General features: G+C 40.9%; 1 protein-coding gene across 14 annotated transcripts in view; it reads right to left on the reverse strand.

The window, feature by feature from the left end:
* Positions 1–24,824, reverse strand: part of nrxn2b (neurexin 2b) — a 794,249-nt gene that overhangs the window by 634,500 nt on the left and 134,925 nt on the right. For all 14 annotated transcript variants that reach the window (XM_037758116.1, XM_037758114.1, XM_037758111.1 and 11 more), the window contains one exon: positions 14,455–14,475. In XM_037758116.1, the coding sequence (XP_037614044.1) occupies positions 14,455–14,475 (21 nt within the window). The remainder of the gene's footprint in view (positions 1–14,454; positions 14,476–24,824) is intronic.

A 24,824-nucleotide genomic window follows, 5' to 3' on the forward strand; every position in this document is an offset into this window, starting at 1 on the left:
TGGGGCAAGTAAAACGCCATGTCAGGCTAGTAAATCTAGCAACTCATGGCACTTTTTCCGCATCTTCATCCGGATGATGGAAGTAGCTGAGGTGTGAGCCTTCTTACATGATGTATTGTTGTTTTACCACTGTACAGCACTTTGCTCAACTTCTGTTGTATTTAAATGTGCTCTTTAAATAAACTAAACCTGAAACTTGAGCCATCTCGCTTCCTAAAAAACACTGGACTTTCGCCCAGGAGACCGGTGTTCGTGTCCCGTGTGAAACCAGAAGTCAACGTTGATTTATTTTATCACTTCCGTACTTAAGTTACGGCACTTCCGGAGTTAATTAAACCCAAATCCTGATCTTTTCCTAAAGCTTACTAAGTAGTTTTGTTGTGTAAGCCTAACCAAGTTGATATTTTCGTAAAGCTAACTAAGTAATGTTGTTGCCTAAACCTAACCAAGTCAATCTATTCCTAAACCTAACTAAGTAGTTTTATTTTGAAAAGACGTTGAACCTGCACTGTTAGACATATTCTGAATGAGTAGTAGTTTAGTTTGGTGAGATCATGCACCGAATCGAGGGTTTGAGTTTGCTGACTTGTTAGGGACATGTCTTACATTCAAAGCCAAAAGCTCTGGGGGTGCTGGACATCTTAGCTGACGCTGTATCACAACAAGTATATAATATGTTAGAGACATAATGTGAAGACTCTGGTTTATGTGTGAAATCCATAGCTAACCTTGGTGTAGCCTTGGTGCGCTGACAATCAACAGAGGTGCTGTCCCTGCAGACCACCCCACCCCACAGGGCTGAAAGGCCATGTGGTGTGCATAACACTTTATAGATGACACTGGCTGAGTTGACAAAATGAAAAGCCTGTCCTGGCTGAACAGTCATTAACAGTGAAGTATCTAGGCCATGTCTCCTTCCACTGAAACAGCCTGCTGCTTTGACGCCTCAGCTCTGGAGATGTCCCTCCTCTTCCTCACTCTCTCTCTCGTTTCCTATCCTTATGTATCTATTTCTTCCTCTCTTTGCGCTGCTTGACCCTCATCTCCCTCTAGCCACTGTCCTCCCCCCCTTCAAATGATGCTGAGAAAGCAAGAAGGCCCGAGCCAGCCCAGTAAGTGAGCGCTGAAGGTCTGTGGCATTAAAAGCTCCTCCTCTGCGGCCCTCGGAGGATTGGAGAGGCGACAGATAAATAAATAAGACCTGTAAGGAGTGAGGCTTTATGGCAGCTGCTGCACACATTTATGGTGTTTCTGATAACAACTCATCATCGCTGTTAGGCCACACTGACAGTGGGGAGAAAAAAAGCAGGGGACCCCTGTCAGCTGGGATGTTGTAAAAGGGACAGTTCCACTATTTGTTTTTCTCAGTGATGTCTGTTTTGTTTATCATAAACTAGTCTGCACACGGCGAGGTTTTATATAGCGAGCAACCCTAACCCCAGGGTTTGGCTTCTCCACAAAGCAGATTTAAAATCATGCTAATTAGAGCCCGATATGAACTTTTAAAACAGACCGAGGTCGCACCGGTTCACGACGGAGTAGACAGAGAGTTAGAGCTGGGATGTTCACAGTCGCAGGGCAGCAAATATTAATCAAACATTTTTTTTTTTTTTTTTTTCGTGAAAAGTTTTAATCAATGCCAAAAAAAAAAAAAAAAAGCTAGCCAAAGAAACTTAAGCAGGACATTTTCATTTAATCAGTGGCGTGCGGGTCCTGGCAGTGGCCCCGGCTGTGATAAATGAAGAAATGCCTCGTTGTATAGTTTGCTGAAGTGTTGACTTTGTAATTTTGTCATCTCGGGTTTGAATCCAGTACAGACTCATTTTTCAGAGCGAGATGTCGAGAGCAGCAGAAACTCACCAGAATAATTATTACCGGAACGCTCGCCTCTCTGTGTGTGCTGCAATATGAAAGTAAACACATTTCAAACTGGAATGTACTGAAATGTCTTCATCTTACATTTTACACCAAGTGAGTAGAGGATAATTTACAGCTAGCGGGTCATTGTTGTGAAATAAACCCAGACGCCGCACCACGGAGAGAAAGCGGAGGGGTCTCGCATCACCCTGAAGGGGTTTATTTCACAACAATGACCCGTTAGCTGTACATTATCTCGCTTATCACACGGCTAATTACTGAGGAAATCAAAAATTTGACACAAAAACGGTCCAACAGAGTCCGACATCAGAACTGCGCCCATAGCAAACGGTCTGTTATACATAGCAACGGTCTGCTATAAAGAAATAACAGACCGCAGAACGCCGTGATTGACCAATCAGAATCGAGATATTCAACAAAACAGTGTGATAATAAAGGTTGTTTTTATACAGGACAAGAAAGCACTCAATCAGTGTTCAGTTGTGTGACGTTAACGTTCGGTGAAGTTGTGATATGTTCCTGTGTCTCTTGCTCATCCACAGGAAGGTCAAAGGTCAGAATCAGCTACAGTGCAGCAACCTCTGAGTCTTGCTGAAGGACATTTCTAGTGTTTACTTACAAAAGGCTTGGACTTGGGTTTAAGGCATTGTTCGACTGACTTTTCATCACTGCACGATTTTCTAGACTGATAGAAATGCTTCGGTTTGCTCTGATTCTCCACTGAGATAGAGGTTAAATGCATCCATCAAAAGCCAGCAATCATAGGGGACTGATGGCATGTACCTTCACTTCCATTGATCGAAGAAAACACATGAACTGATGTGTTGTGAAAATTTGAAGGTCAAATCAAACCACATGTTTTTTTTTTTATTTATTTATTTTTTTTTTTTTTTAAAAGGTAGCCAAATTAACATTCATCTTTTACTCAAGTAAAACTACTAATACTTAAGTATTAGCATCAAAATATACGTAGCGAAAGTAAAAATACTAATTCTGCAGAATGGCCCGTTTCAAAATAATATATATTCTACATATTGTATCATAATTATTGATGCATTAGTGTGTTCATCACTGTAATGTTGCAGCTAGTAAAGGTGGGGTTTATTTTTTTAATTTACATCAGGGCTGTCAAACGATTAAAATATTTATTCGCGATCAATCTCATGATTGATCACATTTGACCACATTTTTTATATGCTCAAAATGTACCTTAAAGGGAGATTTGTCAAGTATGTAATACTCTTATCAACATGGGAGTGGAAAAATATGCTGCTTTATGAAAATGTATGTATATATGTATTATTGGAAATCAGTTAACAACACAAAACAATGACAAATATTGTCCAGAAACCCTCACAGGTACTGCATTTAACATAAAACAATATGCTCAAATCATAACATGGCAAACTCAAGCCCAACACGCAACAACAGCTGCAGGGACCCCTTTGAAAATGTCCTCACCAAAATGAAGCATTAGTTTGGAGCGTTATTTATTACTATTGGTACCAATGGATTCATTAGGTATTCTAGTTTCATAGTATACCAGTATCTTCATTCTAGCTTTAAAACTGATCCCTATATGACCTCTGAAAGACAGCGGCCTGTCGGATTTTTAAGAGGTTAATTAAAAATTGTAAGTTGCGTTAATGGGTTAAAGAAATTCGTGGCGTTAAAATTAATTTGCGTTAACACATTCTTATCACATTAACTTCGAGAGCTCTAATTTATATATTGTAAATTTCACCAAGGGTTCAATAAATAGGACTTATTAATATGAATCCGCAAAAGTAACCAAAGCTATCAAATAAATGTAGTGCATTAAAAAGTACAATATTTACCTCTGAGATGTAGTGAAGTAGAAGTATAAATTAGAAAATCGAAATAATCAATATCTCAAAATTGTACTTAAGTGGCTACCTTCTACCATTGCAATTTAAACATGAAAAGCCCAAAAGGTGGTGAGTCAAAATAACAGAACAATAACAAAAGAATCAAAGCAAAGCTAAGAAATAGAAGAAATAAATCAAGCTTAGAGAACAAGACGGTGATAGCAGAAGAGGACAAAAAGAAAACAAAGGGATACGAGATTGAAGAGAGAGAAACAAAAAGGAAGAGAAAAATACATTCTCCATTCAACCCTACATGAATCCCAAAAGAATATAATCTTACAGTGGAGCAGAGGGAGGTCCTCTGTGGCAAAACACGCTCACTCAAGTGTTACTATTTTCCCATTATGAGATTGAGGGGAGGATGAGGAGAGAATAGCTCTATTCCCCGTTTCCTTTCTTTTATTGGTCACTCTCATTCATCTCGCCAGCCTATTGATCTCAATTTTACCAGACCATTTCTCTCCGCACTGCCTCGGCGCCACCAACAGCCCTTCATACATAATTGTCGGCCCGCTAAATGAATGTCGGGTCCACAAATAAAGGCCAGGCCCCAAACAAGACAGTCAAAACAAATGGTCACCTGCTGAATGCATCAGAGTGAAGAACGGGTTTGCTTTGGACTGAGAGAGAGACTCAGGCGGTGGGAGTGAGTTTGTACGACAGCGTGGTATTCAGAGGGGTTGGGCCTTAGACAAGCTTAAATGATGGGGAAACACACACAGGCATACTAGGGCTGGAAGAAAAACTTGATCACCTACTCTTCAACTAACTGATTGGTCAGCCACAGTGAACTGAATGCACTCTACCTGGTAGCCTATGATAAATAAACTACGGCTTTCAGTCGGATAAAATATGTAATCGCATGATTGTCCATAATTAATCGCAAACTAATTGTACATTTTTTTATCATTTTAAAATGTACCTTGAAGGGAGATTTGATTTTCATTCACATATCTTGTGGTCAGAGGTCAAGGGACCCCTTTGAAAATGGCCATACCAGTTTTTCCTCGCCAACATTTTGCGTAAGTTTAGAGCGTTATTTAACCTCCTTCGCGACAAGCTAGTATGGCATGGTTGGTACCGATGGATTCCTTAGGTTTTCTAGTTTCATATGATGCCAGTATCTTCACTCTAGCTTCAAAATTGAGTCCGCTACAACCTAAAAATCGCAAGCTGCGTTAATGCGTTAAAGAAATTAGTGGCGTTTAAACGAACGCGTTATTATCACGTCAAATTTGACAGCCCTAAAATAAATATAAAAAGCTATTTGCAGCATATTCAAATTATTTTCAACCTAATTATTAACACTTAATTGGTAACAGACTCAAAGCCGACCAGCGTGCACTTACCCATATTCATATTATTTCCAAAAATATGTCACAAGGGGATGTGCCTGCAGTTATTTCAAACAAAACGATACGGCTATTTGTTCGACCAAACAAATGCTGATGTGTTGACACTCAAGTATTACTAGTAGTAGCCACACACGCCCCTCTCGCCCCCGAACATAATTGATGAAGACACACCGATACAAAAGAACTGGGAAGTCTTTCTAGTGAGGAATACATTTCTTCACGAGGAAGAAAAATGTGACAGCAACCATTTTCTTCAACCTTTTGGCTTAGCAGCCGGATGGAAGCGGGGGTGAGTGCTTTTATTTTCTCGGAGCCGGCTGTCGGCTGGGGGACGGGCGGGCGGGAGATGGACTTTTTCGTCGGGTTTTGCCCAAATGCAATCTCTCACAGTGTCACCTGGCCAGCAGGTACTCTTAGCTTTGCAGTCAGTAGCATTTCATGGCATAATTTAATTCAGAAAAGGCTGCTGGTACACAACAGGGTGGTTCCAACACTCTGGAAATAATGGCAACTTTTGTGGAGGGGGAGGAAGAAAAGTATGAATAAGTGACTCTTGACTGGACAAATCTGGTTATGAGAGTGACAGAGGGTGGAAAAGAAGAAAGTACTAGCTTATACATACAGTATATATCCCCAGTGTACCAGTCTACACACAAACCTATACATGACAAAAGCTTGTGAGTTGATGTCTCTCTTTGAATGTGTTCTTTGAAATTAGACGCTGTTCAGACCTGGCATTAACAGGCATCCTGAGTGATCAGATCACAAGTGTACAGCTCTAAGTACGTCTGTTCACACCTGGCGTTAGAATGCGTCTCCACATGCGTCTTGAGTGGCCACTTGTGATCCGATCTCACTTCCCCGCTCTATATGCAAATAAACACGTAGTAAACACACGGCTAATACAGCAGATGTTGTGACGTAATATCAGTGGTAATATCTTATTACTTATTATTTTATTTACATAAAAATAAAAGGTTATTGTACCAGCGGACCTTCGTGCCACCAACACCGCCACCTTTGCCAGGAAACAGCAGGGCTTCAGAGCCGTGGATGAGAGCGAGGAGAGCGAGCAATGGAACAAAAACACTGACACATCACCGACAGTATGATAATAATGCACTCCCTGTGCCCAGTCTGATAGTAGATATGTAGCCTATAGATAAGATGTGTTTTAATAAAATACAGTTGTACTGACAGGATACAGTAGTCTTCTGTCTATCCACATGATGAGCGCAGTGACCCCGCGGATCCCAGCAGGATGTCAGTTGTGTAGGCGGTCCTTAATGTGGCCAAAGACACATTCACCTACACACTGCTAAAAGAATGTGGTCATATGTGGCCATTGAGTGAGTTCACACTTGCAATTAGAGCTGCCCACTTGTGATCCGATCACCCAGGACGCATGTTAATACCAGGTCTGAACACGGCCTAAGATCTATTTGGAACAGATTCCTTTGCAGATCAATGCACATGGCCAAGCGTTATAAGATCTCTGTCATCAACTGCAGCAGCATCATCGGCATGGCTGCAAGAGCAAAGACAAGTTGCGAAACGGCCCAGAGTTGAGACAATCTGGATTTTGGATCCAGTGTAAATAGAGTGGCAACAATCTTGTCAGGTCAGATGGCTCTACTTTACTTGAGGATATTCTTATTTTTTCTTTCTTTGTATTTTTTTTGTCCTTTACTGGCCAGTATTTTCAGCCTACATAAATTAGTGACATTGGAGATTCAAAAGAGACAGAAATTACCGAGGTGCTCAGGTTATAATTACCCACCGTCCCCCCGTTAAGCTAATCTGTTCCCAATAGGGCTTAAAGTGCACTTTGGCACCACTGCCAGCATAGCCCTGGAAGGTTAATCTACTTTGTACATTAGTTACTATGACATCTTATGATAGTGTCAAACATTGAGAGCCTCCAAAAGAACAAGGTCAAAGCTTTATTAAGGACTTACTGCTAACACAAGAGTGTTAAAGTGATTATATATTCTTAAATGTGAGCAAATAAATGTCGTCCATTACATTTCATAGCTGTAAAAACAATCTAAATATCACAGCGGTAGAAACACAATCTTATTCCTTTGCGTTCCTCTTGTCCAGTCCACTCTATATGGCCTTCAATAACCCAGTAAAGCTGCATTTCACAGCCTCCTATAGAGGCATCTCGCCAATAAGCCTCTTAGCTACAACCTATACCTTTATCTAGCAGAAGAGGGAAGAAGATGACCGAGGTGAAGAGGAGAGGCCAGTAAAAAAAAGAGGAGGAGGAGGATTGGCAGAAGGAATGGAAAGAAGAGATGTGGAGAGTACAGATCGGTGGCGAGAAGACAAAACAAAACGGGAGATTGATGAGACAGGGATAAAGCTAAAGATAGGTGTAGGGATAAGGGGAGAGGAAGAGGGAAATCATAGAGTGATAGATGTAGAGGGAATGGAAAAGAGAGGAGGATTACTAACACCGTATCCCTGACTGGGCATAAATTAGTTGGTGAAGACAACCAAACGAGAGATGAGGCAATATAAACTCCAAATACCCCATAACCCCAGAGTCCATTGGGAGATGCTTAAAAGACTATGTATTTTTTTTCTTCCTATTTCAAAGCAACAAAGGCGCAGAGGTGCACAACAAATATTCATTTTAGCACACAGGAGAAAGGAGTACTTTGAAGAAAGCCTTGAAATCCCTCCCAAAGCTCATTGTAATACAATGTCATTGTAATACAGTCGAAGTGCTGAAGTTACAACTTGTGGTGTTCTGGGTAGAGGGAAGACAGTCAAGTATAGGGGGTTGATTTCAGAAAAAGTTATGAGGGATGTAATTTATGCTAAAAAAGCCTGGTGTTGGTCTGTCGGTTCAAAGCATATGAAGGCTGCTGCAACTCTTCAGCTACTCCTAAGTGTTTGAATCTAAAAGTTAAAAGAATCTAATATCGTATTGCAATTTTTAAGTATTGCAATTCAACAACACGATTTATTGCGATTTTTGTTAACTTTTTTAACACTAGACCATGGGAAAAAGTTGAGTCATACACTTCCAGGGACTTTTACGTAGGAAAATATTTATATTAATACATTGAAATGTTTGATTTTAAGCATGTACGTAGTTCCAGCAACCCAAAAAATCAAAGAATAAAGACATTTCCCTCACAAATCAGTGGTATTTTCTTTTTAATTTATAAGGGACATATAATGTTTTATACTTCTGGTGAATATAATCCAATCAATCTTATTTCCATATATGTATTTTGTATATACAGTTCCCTTTGTTAACATCTTATTTTGAAAATCGGACGTAGTCACTAACGTATACTTCCACTAACTTCTCCAAGTCCGTCTCTAGCTCTCCCGTCAGCTCCGTTCTCTTTATACATCCATGGTCAGCTCCATCGGGGCCGTTTGAATGCAGAGAACATAAATGTCAGTATATGGGTGCTCTACAGTTCGGACGATTTGACCACAAAGATGAGAGCGACGGCCGGCTTGCCCGCACATTACCGCGATACGATAACGTTTCCTATCCATGACAGAGTTAGAATGCAGCTTTAGTCATCATGTCTAACCCAAAGTGTTTCCATACTTTACTGGATGTGCAATGTTTACCTCGTTGAATTTAAAATGTGAGGGTGCAGGTCGTATCCCCACAGATCCTTTGCCGTTTTCTACTTAGTCGTTTTGGCTCGCTGCGGTTTGTTTTGGATACGGAAAGGGTATGTCATCAAGTTACCCAGACTACAACAATAAAACTTCCTTCTACCTCCACATAGACTCAAATGAAGCAAATATATTGATTCTGGCATTAAAAAATCAATTTCAAAATTGTAAAAAAAAAAGAAATTGTGATACTTAGGTGAATCGATTTTTTTTTTCCAACCCATAAAAAGTAGCAGATAGTAGCTTATCTAGGGCATATGTAGCCATTAACAAGTTTTACAGCGCTGTACTCGTCTGCAAATGAAAAACTGAAGCAGAGCAGCAGAATCTGGCACACCTAATGTTCTTCTTCACACACACAGCACAACACTGTACGACGCCAGAGCTGCAGGCTACGCATTGTCCAATCCATTTCTCTCTCCATCATAGCAAACTGTATTGCCTGTGGCCACGCATGTTGACACTGAAGCATCTGGAGTTGCTCACAAGTGGACGCCCACTCCATCCCTTTAGACTCTGTTATCACAGAGCAGAAAAATAGAAAGAGAGGGAAGAGTGCGAGCTGTGTGGGGTGAAATTAACGTCTTGTGAGAACAGGCATGGCTGGACTTTGGCTCCTCCAGGACCTGAGGATGCTTAATCTCGCTGCAACATCTGGCAGAGGCCGGGCAGGCGGAAGCAACATCAAGGCATCCTACTGTCCAAAGGCTCTTGAGCAATTTCAGAGCTGAAGAAAGACACCATTGAATTCAGTTCCACCCTTTCCACTCCTCGCTCTTCTTTCCCTTCCAGTGAGGTTTCTGTGTGCGCATGTGTTTGTTTGTTTTTTAACTCGCAGCCTATTCTTGTGAGTAAAATGCGAGGCAGCAATCTTCCACAAATCGATTGCTTTGTTTGAACACTGCAAATCTCTTGTGCGTTCCATGAAAAATGCACAGTTAAGCTTTATTGATCGGAAAGAATGGACAAATTGCGTTGTTATGCTACGCCGTTATATGAATAAATGCCTATCATTCTCAATCGCTTTTGCAATTTATCATTTTTTGGCAAGATCAGAACCAGGTGGTCGGCCTTTGAGCCGACGGTACTCAAAACAACGACAGCAGTTGGAATTTGAATAAGGATCATGTACAAGCACCGCTCGCTTCAGAAACAAACAAAAATCTAGGTTAATACCAAAACGACATCAGTACATTTAATATTTGCTTTGTTTTCTCCTTCTGTTGCCATGACGCACACGCATTTAGAAAACATTCAAGTTTCTAGTTTGATTTTGTTTTATTTCTCCTGAACAAATAAGGACAAAATCCATAATCTAGTTTGGATGATCCAAAAGTAATCTCCTATTACTACAGGCCCCCACGCAAATCTATAATCCTGTATCTGAAGCCGGCATCAAACTCCATTTTTTACGCTGGGGGGAAAATAAAATAAAAAATGTTATTGCCCTCCCCGGAGGGTGAGATTAAGTTGGAGGTCTGAGCGTGGCTCAGAGAGAAAAGATCATTAGCCTTGATCAGATTGATTAAGATCAGCGTGGGCAGCTGGTAACATCCCTCACCCAAACAAAGCAGCAGGTCACTGAATCTATCAGCCGGTCTCAGAGGCCGGCCGAGCTGACCGGGGTTACATTTGATCTGTTACTGTCCAACTGTGTATGAGCCGTTTTTCTCTCAGCCGTGGTCATGGTCCGTCAGACCACCGGTTTGAGGGACATTAAAAATGGCTTTCCTTCAGCATCTGAGGCTACATCCAAACTAATACGTTTTAAAACGCATAACCTTTTTTATGCCTAGTGTCTGCACTACTCGAGGCCTTAAAATGGAGATGTTTGAAAATGCTGCTGACCCCGTTTTAGTTTTAAAACTCCGGGGTTGCACTTAAGTCTGGACAGACCTTTGAAAACGACACGCTCACGTCTTGATTGGCTCTTATCAGTCGAGACGTGTCCCTCCCTGATTTGTCACGCCCCATCACGTGAACCTCTTCCAGAAGAAAACGAAGAACATCAGCCTCGACCACAAGTGGCTGCACAATTAATCAAAATTTTATCGAAACCACAATATGGCCTACTGCAATTTTCAAATCGCAGGATGAGGAGGAAAACGCAATATTTGTTAAAGGTGTTCATGTCTGTCAAAGTACCATTTTAAATTAAATATTGTGGTGCTGCGGAGATCCTGGCCTACACATCATATTCTACAGACTTAGGAAAACATCTTTGCTTGGTATAGATCCCCGCAAAAATCAAACCTTAATAATTTGAATATGTTCTTCGATGAAAATGAGAATAATTATGTAAAAATTATCATTCCCTCTGAACTCGCAAATCATATTGAAATACCAGTCAAAGTAATCGCAATTAGATATTTTTTTAAAAATCCTGCAGCCTGAATTTTAACATGGGTAATGAATTACAGGTGTTAATATTGTTTAATTCTGCATTTTATAATGCTTCTACTGCCTACGTGCGCACGAGGGAAGCTATTATTTGAGCACTTTGCATTAATTCCCCTTTACAGTGTTGCTTCTTGTTTACACCGACATGCACATGCGCAGTGTATATGAATGGTCATGTGATTTGCATTTTTCTGAAACGGCCCAAAGAAGCTTGTCTGGACGGAGATTAATTTTTAAGACAAAAAAATATTAGTGTGGATGTAGCCTTAATGAACAGCATGCAAGTTTACTGCCTCGGCAATGCATTGTTTCTTCAGGTTTTCTTTTTCGTAACCATTTATATAGTACATTTAAACCAAAAACATCAATCTTTCTTCGTCAACCACTCAACACAACCTGGTGCAGTACGGTGTTGCATCCTCCCAATAGATCCAGGTCGTTAAACTGGCTACCTCTAAGTCTATAGGTTTATCTGACCTCTAAACATTCACTACCTGTGTCATTTCATTATTAGCCTCTACAGGAACACTACTGCACCAGGCATGAAGCAGACCTGTGCTTACATTATCAACCTATACATTACTAATGGGAGTCCTCCAGGGAGAGGACATGCTTTGCTGCCAGAACACAGATGGCGATGCCCGGCTGGCTCGCCGGTGAAAACAGGTCAGCGTCGCAGGCAGATCATCAATCGCCCCAACGGTGCAAGAGCGAGGGCCACCGGCCGCCTTCCAGGGGCACCGACCTCCCCGGGGCTTCCAACGTCTCTGAGCATCATCAGTCTACACCAACCTTTGAACACTGACACTAATTACACCAAATATGTTCACAGGGAAACCCTAAAAATAGGAGAGAAAGGAGTGCAGAAGCACTCGGAGCGTTTTGAGACAATGAGCTATTAAATAAATCTATCGAGCTGTCTTGTTGATACACAACAAACTGGGAAGTGGGAACACAACTCCTTGTTTTTCATTAAATGACATGACTTAGAAGAGTACACATTAATTGAGGTGTTAGCATTTACATTAGGGCTTAAAGTTTTAGTAAGTATCTCCATAAGGAGTTTGTTTTTGAGGCAAAATAAACTCAAATGATTTCATATTAGAGTTATGGTGTTGCTGGAGAAAACACCTAGACCTCTGCACAAGGAGAGGTGTCCCCTATGAAACTGCTGGCAGCCCACATTATTAATAGGAAGATTAACATACAACATATGCCCTTACCCAGTGCAAAGAAATACCTGCAGAACATACTTCAAATCAGTTAGAAAACCGCAAGTGTGGATGGCAAGCAACAACCACAACTGCTATGCTCTATGCTATGAGCTCTTTTTTAAGTTCATTGCAATGGGAGCGTCTCATATTTACATCATGCTGCAAACGGCAGCATCGTGACGAGGTGATGAGCGTCTATTCTGCAGTGGGCGCTGCACGTTTGGTGTTTTTTTCTGGTCGTCGAGAGTTGAAAAATGTTTTACTTTGGGTAAAACTCCACAAAGACCAACCGTCACATCCTACATGTAGGCTCCAAGTGCTGGACATCAATAATAACTGAGGAGAAATGAACTAGTATGGACCAACGGGGCCGTCCTCTCTCCCTACGTGCTTCAGCCTTCCCTTCATTCCAAGCACCCAGGAAGTGTACCGGACGTTGATGCCAACTTTTGTAGTGGCCAAACGGCGGTACTGCAACTTCCGTGTCTGTCACGTGATGCCATTGGGCCCAAAAATACTTTTTCCCATAGACTTACATTGGGAAAGAGACGTATGTAACTGATCTGATCTTTTTTTTTTAGGTAAATCAACTTCCCTTATTTAAATCATTAGGTCCTAAAAGTTGTAAAACGCACTAATAGCTGAATCCAGAGTTATTTCCCTTCCTCCGTTCATGTGAATGAGACCCAGACCGAGGCTGGAGCGAGGGCTGGGAGGTCCTGGTTTTACCTCTGTAGTCTAATGAAAGTTAAAAGAGGACCCCAAAGTAGTTGCCTACCTTCCCTTGGTTCTGTCACGGAGTAAAATCACCAATCTCCACCCCCCCTACTCTGCTCATTCTCCACCTCTCTCTCTCTCAAAAAGCTTTCTTGCCCCTCACCTCACTCTCCATCAGTCTGGAGGGGCTACTCCGTCGGACAGAATTGTGGGATTGCCACCATCTATTCCTGTTCCCTACCGTCCCCCTGACATTTTCCCATCAAGGGCTTCAGCAGTACCGACATGGGAACGACTGCAAGGGCACTCACGTACACTCACGCGCACACACAGTCATTACAGGAGACTCGAATCTCTCATGTACTGTAGAGACAAACTGTCAGCTTCTACACACACACACATCCTACATGCCAAGCACAGACCAGGATTCAAATAGAGTTCACTGGGTTAGCTGATAACAATGACACCATGCTTTTTATGTTTCCAATACGCCACAAGATAAACAACTCATGCCCGGTATAAAGATTGAGAAGTAAACGCAGCATTAAAGTTTTCAGCTTTAAAGAAAACCTGGAGCAAGAGGGTGTTTGTCATGGTGATTTCCCCTGCTGGTTCGGGCCGTGTGATAGGTAATCCATCACCTCAAATTCAGCACGGAGGAAATGCAACTCCAAAAAACACCAGACACCGGCTCACTACTCAACACATATATTCAAAAACAGCCTTTTTCTGTCTATCTGAGAGTCTAATTTGACTGACAAACAGGCTCACTCAACCTCTTCCTGAACAGTGCAACAGCCTGCAGACAGACAAGCCAGAGCTGAGCCATCCCTAAAGTCTGCTACATCCACCACCGGTTTAGTGCCTGGCCCTAGAGCTAATGAGGCCCCTCGGGGGCCCCGACAGGCTGCCTCCGTTCACCTTTGTGGAGATAGGAGGGAGGAAAGCAGGAAGACAGTATCACAAAATCACCATGTCATATCTTGTTAACCGGTAAACTAACTCAAGGTTGCAAAGCTGCCTTGACATTTTTTCTTTCCATGAATATATTCCTGAGTGAAATACACAACCACATATCAACAGAGATAAACCGCAGTAAAACAAAATAAAACTCAAAAACACAAGATAGAATAAACAAGAGGTAAAACAGGGATAATTTTGGTTGCATATCCGTCACTAATTCGTGTAATTTAGGCCCCCTGGAAGTCACTTATAACCGCAGTCCAAACTGACAATGCCCCTCCCCAGAGGGAGGGCACACAGTATTAACAAGCAGCCAGCATCAGCATCCATGACAGCATTAAGGGAAGCCATCAGAGGGCCCGACAAGTAAAGCGTCAGTCTTACCTTCAACAGCATACTCTTCAGCTTCAGGGAGGGTCCAAGGGGAACGCATGAAAAAGAGAAAGAGAGACAAGACACAAAGAGCAGACTCATTAGATGTTACTTTTACTTCAAATAAACGTCTTCCTATTTTTTCTTCAAACGAAATCTTTACGAGATAAAATCTAAATAAAGAGTGCCAATGAGGCTTTGCGATCTTGGAGACTTGACAGCAAAACAAAATTAAGTCTGCTCCCCTGAATATCTAATCTGACGTTTGTTTTTTTACTGTTGACTTTCTTGAAAGCCGGCAAATGGCCCGATAATTTCACAGACAACCATATTATTATTATGAGGGGTGGAAAGAAAAATATATTCACTTGTGTTTCTCAATTTTTTTTCAATTACGATTTTTAAAAATATTTTTGAATGCCAGAATCGATATATTTGCTTCATTTGAGTCTATGCGGAGGTGGAAGGAAGTTACTGCTTTTATTATTGTAGTAAGTCTGAGTAACGTGACGTCATATCCGTTCCGTATCCGTCAACCAAAACAAACCGCAGCGAGCCGAAACTAGAAATGGATACAACCTGCACCCTCACATTTTAAATCCAATGTGTTAAACACTACACATCTAGTAAAGTATGGAAACACTTTGGGTTTCACACATTAACAGGAAAAGCAGAGCTAGACATCACGGCTAAAGCTGCATGTTAACTCTGTCATGGACAGGAAACGTTGTCGTATCGCGGTAACGTGCGGTCGAGCCGGCCGTCACTCTCATCACCGTTGTCAAATGGGCCGACGTTACAACTGTAGAGCACCCATATACTGACATTTATGTTAAATGCATTCAAACGGCCCCGATGGTGATGACCATGGATGGATAAAGAGAACGGAGCTGATGGGAGAGCTAGAGACGGACTTGGAGAAGTTAGGGGAAGTATACGTTAGTGACTACGTCCAATTTTCAAAATAAGATGTTAACAAAGGGAACTGTATAATCAAAATACATATATGGAAATAAGATTGATTGGATTATATTCACCAGAAGTATAAAACATTACATGTCCCTTATGAATTAAAAAGAAAATACCACTAATTTGTGAGGAAAATGTCTTTATTCTTTGATTTTTTGGGTAGCTGGAAAAGATTTTATGCCTGACAGTGACTGATATATTTGACTTAAGGACATCTCTGACTACATACATGCTGAAAATCAAATATTTTTACTGTATTCATTTATATATTTTCCAAAGTAAAAGTCCCTAGAATATAAATCGTAATATCAAATCGCAATTCTTGTAGAATCGTAATACTTAAAAATCGCAATACATATTGAATCGGCACCCAAGTATCGTGATAGTATCAAATCAGGAGATAGGTGTATCTTCCCATCATGAAAAGTCCAATAGGAGTGTGGAGAAGCTCCAGCCAGCATACTGTAACCACACTACTACCTCCCGTAGGAAACAGGAGGCTTCAGTCGAAGACGATCCCCGACTGAGAGACACCGACTCTCCCACACTTCTCTCTGGTTTAATGATACAGTGAGATGGAGTCATAGAGTTCAGGCTACAGCAGGACGCTTTACTTACAAAAGCTACCCTTCAGCTGCAGAGGCCGATCTGTAATGCTGCTGGAAAATAAAACTACAGCCGCCTGCCACTCTGGAAACCCCATGTTGGAAGACGAAGCCCTGCCTGAGAATGTAAAGCAGCCTCTAGCTTGGCATGGCATCCCCCGTGGAAAGCTTGGCATTCTGATCTGGTGCCGTGGCCGTTGGGCCTAGGTCTTCATGGGACGCTACTGTATTAAGTTGTAGTACGGTCAATAATAGTGAGTTCAAACTGCACTGGTTCAATGTGTAAGTCAAGTACAGCATTAACAGCCGCGGGCACTTTGTGCCTCAGCGGCATACGATTTATGGAAAAACTATGAGGTCATGGAAAGTGAAAAATATTCAACATTTTAGAGCTAAAAGAGCAAATCTATTTATTATATATGGTCCACGTAAGTGTTGGGAAGCCTTCGTGGTTACGGTTGCTTTTAGCATTAAGATTTGATGATAACAGGAGCCGTTTATAAATATGAAACGCACCATTGGGGGGCCCAACGTGGCTGAAAAGTAAGCAAGTCACGAGATTTGCCATAACACACCAGTGAAGTTCCTGAAAAGGGATTCTCTTGAGCGCACCTTCTTGAATTCACCAGTGAATACCTTATGAATTCACTACTATTATTGGACCCGAAAGATGATGAACTATGCCTCGGCAGGGCGAAGTCAGAGGAAACTCTGGTGGAGGTACGTAGCGGTCCTGATGTGCAAATCGGTCGTCCGACCTGGGTATAGGTGCAAAGGACTAATCTAACTCAAGGATGAAGGGCCATTTTCCATATAACCATCAACATAAAACTATGCAGATTAAGCCTCTCCTTAAGTGTGGATATGTTGTGCATTTGTGCATTCAAACAGCAGAAAGGAAAACCAGTACGCTGCCCTGCAAAGCCCTGCATGAATGACAGCGCGTTTGCCAAGCTGAAGCATGGGAACCTGTTTGTCTGATGTGTGTACCGGTTGTTTATATAAGCACTGGCCATGACTCTGCCTTTCCTCTCGTCTCATCTCTGATCACAGTCCATCATCCTCTCTTTCATTGTGCTCCCTCGTATCTCTCCCTCTCTCCCTCTCCCAAGCTGATGTAAAGGATGTTTGATGCACTACCTTTCACCTCCACTCATCTCTCAACATAGGTCCGAATCCTTTATTTGTAGACCCTGTCTGTCAAAAATCAGCTTCATATAGTCTATCTTTCAGTAATATAGAGAGGAAACTGCTTCTGTTTTGACATGGAGAGATAGAAGAACAAAACAATAATTTCCTTTTGTCAAGTATTTAATCCTCTTATCAACATGGGAGTGGGCAAATATGCTGCTTAACGCAAATGTATGTATATATTTAGTATTGTTAATCAATTACTAACACAAAGCAATGACAAATATTGTCCAGAAACCGTCACAGGTACTGCATTTAGCATACAAATTATATGCTCAAATCATAACATGGCAAACTCAAGCTATACATGTATGTAAAGGGGAGACTCGTGGGTACCCATAGAGCCCATTTTCATTCACATATCTGGAGGTCAGAGGTCAAGGGACCCTTTTGAAAATGGCCATGCCAGTTTGTCCTCACTTATTATTGCGTTAACTTAAACAGCCCTAATATTAAGACAGAGTTTTGTTCGCATATAAAAGCCAGATGAAAACAACTTTCTTTTTATAGGAAGATATTCCTTATCTCTTGAGAACATTAAGAATAATTTACCAAGAGGCCACGCTCCAGGAAGCACCATCAATTGTTAAATCCATACCATTTCAAGGTTGACTCCTACTTGACAGATACTCCTTTTGAGCAAGCATTGTTTTTACTCTGGGAATAGTTGTGAGATCCAGCCTTAGGGGAAGAAATACGATTTCAGTCAGGCACTTGATGGGATACAGCCCTTCTCTCCAAGCTCGTCCCTTTTATCCCATTGATAGATTCCAGTAGTCTTTACCACCCATTGCCTTCATCCCAGAGCTGTTTTCCATTAGGGTCTATCCCACATAGCCTCAGGCGTTAAACTCCACTGGGATCCTAGTCTTTTCAATGTACTTTGTGATTCATATGGGAGCGTGGAGAACATTTTTCAGAGGAAAACACTCAAAAGCTTTCTTATATATATATATATATATATATAAATAATATGTGATGCCGTGGTGCAAAAATGGGGCCCTGGGGTAGAAAATAGGATACAAATTCTTTATTCTAACCTTTTCCATCCAATCAAAGACTAAAAGAGACCTAAAAAGCTGAAATGCAGACAAACTCGCATTGAAACTGACAGCCAGTCAAATGTGACATTTCTGTCATATCTCTAAATTAGCGTGCAACACCTCCAGCAACAACAGTAAAATGAATCCAGGAGACCGTCACAGGGTATAAAAAGAGTGCAGGAATCAGACGTGGGCTGCAATAAAAGTAAGATACAAAATAAATACCAGAGTTAAATTCAGATTGGAGAAGCAGTGGAGAAGCTGGATTTCTTCACCGATGAATCCCTGAGAGCTTTGGAGGCAAATGAGAGACTTTCCAGACCTAATCCTAACCAAGCTAACGAAAGGATTTACCGAGGGGGAGAAGAGAATACTGCACTGAAAAACAACCTCCTCTCCATCACTATCTTCCCCTTTCTTTGCACATGAAGGAAGCTACACAATTAGTTGTTGGTTGGATACAAAAAGAGCACGAATGGGTGTAAAGTAATATTGCAAATACTGCAATGTACAAATCTAGTTCTAAATATGCACAGTAACAATTCAAACTACAAACTTAATGCAATAATAACGCGTTAATGCAAGTTAATTTTAACAGCACCAATTTCTTTAAAGGGACTGTTTGTAACTTTTTAAGCGTATAAATGTACCGGGTCGGGACACATGCGCGCTCGCATATGCGCGCTCGCGTGTAGCCGCTGCCTCTGCTCCTCTGTCTGCCTGCGCGTTCTCGCTCAGCTCGCTCCACCTCTAGACGTGAACGCGCGCTCACTCCACACTGCAGAAGAGTTAGTTTAGCTCTGAAAATATCTAGTGAATGCACAGGGGACGTTTGTACAGAAATAAATGCTGCAGCTCCTCCAGACCAACAGAGGTTTTCCGTGTCTTGTGAAGTGACGGAGCTCTTCAGAGAGTTACGTTGTCTTCTCGTTACCGACCGAGTGCCGGTGTCTCCTCTGCTCTCTCCGGCTGCGGGCGGAGAGAGCAGGGAGACACGCTGCAGAGCCCCGCTGCCTCAGCCTGCACTTAGGCAGGAAAAGCCAACACTAGGATCAGATCTAAATCATGTTCATGGAGAGACCTTCGTCTGGTCAGCTAACATTACTGCCAAGCAGCTGAAATATAGAGTGATATTGTGCTTTTAGCTGACGTGTGTCGCCTCACTGTTTTGAGTGATGCTCGTTCAGGTTTATTGAGAGCGAGCAAGCGCGAGCCCGACGCTGACTTTCGTTGATTTCACGGCCACAGGTGTCGCTGTTAAGAAGCATTTCTGAAAGTTACAAATAGTCCCTTTAATGCGTACTGCAATATATCGCAATATATTGAATCGTAACCATTAGGCAACAAAACTACTTGGTTAAGGTTAGAAAAAGCATCATGGATTGTGTTAAAATAACAACATAATGTAACAATGTAATGTAACAACATAACCTAACAACGTAGCCTAACAACGTAACCTAACAACGTAACCTAACTACATAACGTAACAACGTAACGTAACAACATAACAATGTAACAACATAACGTAACAACGTAACAATGTAACGTAACAACGCCAGATTATTGGCAATACCCAGCCCAAGTATTTCCATTGTAGATCGAAAAATAAAATTGAATGTATTCTTGCCACTAAGCATATAAACCTGTAAATATGTTGTCCATAAAGTGGTTCTCTTGGCAAAAGTTTCCATCTGTGTTCCAGCTGCAGTTTACCCATCCTGTATTTTGTAGCTCAAATGTGGCATAAAGCAAATAGTCACAGTGTGGATATTGGAACATTTTTCTTTGGATCCACACAGGTTAGCACATTACCCAAACAATGCTGGGCTAGAGTACATGTAAGAGTGGGCTGTTTTAGCTTTTTGGGCAACAAAGAGGCCCCACAGTGCTGTGAACAACACTGGCTCTATTGCTTTCTTTGGTACAACTTGTATTGAATTCTGCATAATAAACCTCAGTCAGACGCCTTTTTTCATTCCAAACTTCAAATGCAAAGCGTTATTTTACATGGCCCCCTGTTCTTGTGAGTCACTCTAGTTTGCTGGAAAGACTTTGAACGTTTGTTATTTTGGCCGGCGAGGTGTCACTGAGAAACTGAGATTTCAAAAGGCAAGCGGGAAGAGAAAAAGCCCTTTCCAGCCAAGGCTATTTGACATGACTTCAGAGAGGCACAGAGGAAAAGAAATGACAACATTAGTGAATAACGGAGACGGGTGAGTAGAGAGAAGACGTGTGATGGATGGAAACATGTTCACACACACACACACATTTTCCTTCCTCTTTATATTCTAATCAGGGCGAAGCTTTGTCCTGAACTCTCCCACATTGTCGGAAACTTTCTCTCTGACTGACAAGTTAATCCACAAGACATGGCCTTTGCAGATTTCACACCAAATCTCGACAGCAAAACACAAAACTTCCGCCCGACAAATGTGCAAATATAGTTGAGGCTTTCTAATCCCGATAAAGGGGGGGAAAAAAAATATAAACATATTGACTGATTTATCTGGCAACAACACAACATATAAAGCATTCCCCACTTAATACAGGATGTCAGCGAGGGAGAGAGAGAGAGAGCTGGGGTCAAATGGAAAGGATTAGAGAGATGCAACCTTTAACAGATGAATAGCTTTTTTTCTTCACTGAACGGTAAAAGCTGTTTTCCATCTCAGGTGAACTTAAAGTGTACTGTATATTGGAAATATGGTATACTGTATCGCCCATACCATGAGCCACGGAACAAGTGATTTGTTTTTGGTGCAAAGCAAGACATTTGTAAAGGATTTGTTAACACAGGGTGATAGGGCATGATGGAAATATGTGTCTGTGACTGTCTATCACTGTTTTTTGATGCATTTCTAAACATTTTCTACTTTTAATATACATTTAGAAGACTAGGCAGAGTTATGCACTCGACGAATATGACAATATATATCGTCAAAACAATTAAAAAAATGTGTATTGTCTATATTACCTATATCGTTTTCACTTAAAACTGTTATGTTCATTAAAGCTCTTAAAATGAGAAAATACTCTGTACTTTTCATTTGTCAAGTATTTAATTCGGAGTATACCAAAATATTAGGGCTGTCAAACGATTAAAATATTTAATCGCGATTAATCGCATGATTGTCCATAGTTAATCATGATTAATCGCAAATTAATCCGTTCAAAATGTACCTTAAAGGGAGATTTGTCAAGTATTTAATACTCTTATCAACATGGGAGTTGGTAAATATGTTGCTTTATGCAAATGTAGGTATATATGTATTATTGTAAATCAATAAACAACACAAAACAATGACAAATATTTTCCAGAAACCACATATTTTGAGGTCAGAGGTCAACGGACCCATTTGAAAATGACCATGCCAGTTTTTCCTTGCAAAAATTTAGCGCAGGTTTGGAGCGTTATTTAGCCTCCTTCACAACAAACTAGTATGACAGGGTTGGTGCCGATGGATTCATTAGGTTGTGTAGTTTCACATGATACCAGTATCTTCACTCTAGCTTTAAAACTGAGCCCTGTACAATCTCCGAAAGATCGATTGCGTTAATGTGTTAAAGAAATTAGTGACGTTAAAACAAATTTGCGTTAGCGCGTTATTATTGTGTTAACTTTGACAGCCCTAAAAAACATCCTTTAGTATTATTTCATACACACAACTGCTATATCATGATGTATATCATTATACTATAGATATGAAATTACCTATATCGGAATAGAAGAGTTTGTCCATATCATCCAGCAGCATGTGTACTTTCAGAATTAGCAAAGACAGACTAGTGTAACCTCACACAGTGCTGTCTATAGTAAATGTAGGTTTCAGGGGGAGGTCAAGGAAAGGTGAGAACTTGAGAAATGAATCCTCTTCTGCCAATGTCATTACAGCGCTGAGAGTTAAAGTTAGAGGACTAGGTAAAGGCAATGGTTGATGTATGTCAGGGACAAGGTCAGATAGAAATATACAAACAATGAGAGACAAAGAGAGAGAAAAAAAAATCCTTCCTTTGCAGTGGGCAACATTAGATACTAAAATGATCATCTTCATTTAATCTTTCATGAGTGGTTCATTAATTCAATAAAAAGGTAATAAATAAAGGCATTTCGCCATGCCCTGTATAACAGCTTAGCAGTTGTTTCAACGGTGTGTTTCAGCGGGATAAAACAAAACAGTTTCCAAACAGTTCAAATGAGACGTAGGCTAATTAAACAAGAGACGATCGCTCGTCTAATGGGAGCCGACTGGGGAGAGTGAGGGGAGGCAAAAAGACAGTAAAGGAAGACAATTTGTTGATGCTCAATAAGATATGGGTGTGGAGCTCTGTTCTGTGAGGAGCAGTAATAAAAAAAAGGTTTTGTGAGGTAGCTTGAAATGCCGCTCCATTTAGCAAAAGGCAACCTAAATAAAAACCGTTAATGTAACATGGATGTTACAATAAAGTCTGTAACGTGACTGGATTTCAATAGATGGTTTCCATTCCTCCCCTGTGGGTGTCAGGTGATTGACAGGAGGCAAAGTGTAAAATAACGCAGCACTAATATGAAAACACTCAACTGAGGCACGGTGAAATATTGAAAAAAAAAAAACTTTGACTGAATCAAATGAATGCTCCGTGTTCGCTGTGATGGATTATCTGGGTCTGTCTATTTTCAAGTCTGTGGAACTAGTTTTTTCTACAATATACAAGGATGGATGGCAGCAAATGGCTTCTTATGAAGGGGAGAAAATGAGCCCTGATATCTGGGAGCTCTGCCGAATGTGTGCAGACGGCGAGAGGAAAGCAGGCAGACCGCTGACAGAAACTACAGCGATTATCCTTCACAGATGAAATGCATTGCACCTGTGTGGCACAGAGAGCTTAAAAACACTATTAAAATGCTAACAACCACACACAACATGAATATTTTAAATCGCGGAAAAAAACGGCAGGTACTTCATAATCCACATATTTCCTCAGAGTGCGTGTGAAGCCGGTGAATGAGTGTATCTTTCACCGATCAAGCGTCGGTTGGCTTGGCTGCCTTCCTGTATATTAGCGCCCTCCACCCTAGCGGACTTAATGACATTTGATTTTCAACTCGGCTCATTTTTCACTACATTTAACCTTGTTTTTGAACTCCATTGAGGTTTGTATTAGTATCATTCATGTGTCACCGCAATTAAATTCTAAAGAAATGACTGGTGCTGAGTTAACTAACATTCATTTGAGAGCATTTTCTATTCAAGATTTGCTGTGGCCGAAGAGCGAACTAACTGCTTTTCACAGCGGTCATTGATGAAATGGCTTTTAGAGTATTCTTTTGTTCGAAAGCGATTCATTCATTTATTTATTTGATACACTGGCATTACTGAAAGAATAAAAAGACTACCGGGTCATCGCGGTTACAAATTCAAAGAAAAGCAACACTCATTACAGCTTCATTTTTGTGATGATGTGTTTTAGTGGTCTCAATCTGTGTCTGTTGTGCAGTTCTATATTAGTCAGTCTCCCAACTCAATACCACAACGATACTTGGGTGCCGATTCGATATGTATTGCGATTCGATATTACAATTTAGTGCAATTTTTGTGAACTTTTTTAACACTACACCATGGGAAAAAGTTGAATCATACACTTCTAGGGACTTTTACTTTGGAAAATATCTAAATTGATACAGTAAAAATGTTTGATTTTCAGCATGTATGTAGTCAGAGATGTCCTGAAGTCAAATATATTAGTCATTATCAGGCATTATTTATTAGATTTTTTTTTTTCAAGCAACCACAAAATCAAAGAATAAAGACATTTCCCTCACAATTTAGTGGTATTTTCTTTTTAATTTATAAGCGACATGTAATGTTTTATGCTTCTGGTGAATATAATCCATTCATTCTTATTTCCATATATATATTTTGTATATACAGTTCCCTTTGTCACACGTGTATACTTTCGCTAACTTCTCCAAGTCCGTCTCTAGCTCTCCCGTCAGCTCCGTTCTCTTTATCCATCCATGGTCAGCTCCATCGGGGCCGTTTGAATGCATTTAACATAAATGTCAGTATATGGGTGCTCTACAGTTGTAGCATCGGCCCATTTGACCACGGAGATGAGAGCGACGGTCGGCTTGACCGCACGTTACCGCGATATGATAACGTTTCCCGTCCATAAAAGAGTTAGCATAAAGTGAGCTCTGCTTTCCTGCAATGTGTGAAACCCAAAGTGTTTCCATTCTTTACTGGATGTGTAGTGTTTACCACTTTAGATTTAACCGCCGTTTTCTACTTTTTTCTACTACGTTTCGTCTTGCTGCGGTTTGTTTTGGTTGACGGATACGGAACGGATATGACGTCACGTTACTCAGATTACAACAATAAAAGCAGCAACTCCCTTTCACCTCCACATAGACTCAAATGAAGCAAATATATAGATTCTGGCATTAAAAAATGTATTTCAAAATCGTAAAAAATAAATTGCGATACATAGGTGAAACGTTTTTTTTTCCACCCCTATTATACAGTGCTTTCCTACATTTCCCAGGATGCCTTTCGACACCCCACAGACAATGCTGCAGGTTGTATGTGCCGGTGGG

This window comes from Sebastes umbrosus, chromosome 22 (genome assembly GCF_015220745.1).
Source record: "Sebastes umbrosus isolate fSebUmb1 chromosome 22, fSebUmb1.pri, whole genome shotgun sequence".
NCBI classification, from domain to species: Eukaryota; Metazoa; Chordata; class Actinopteri; order Perciformes; family Sebastidae; genus Sebastes; species Sebastes umbrosus.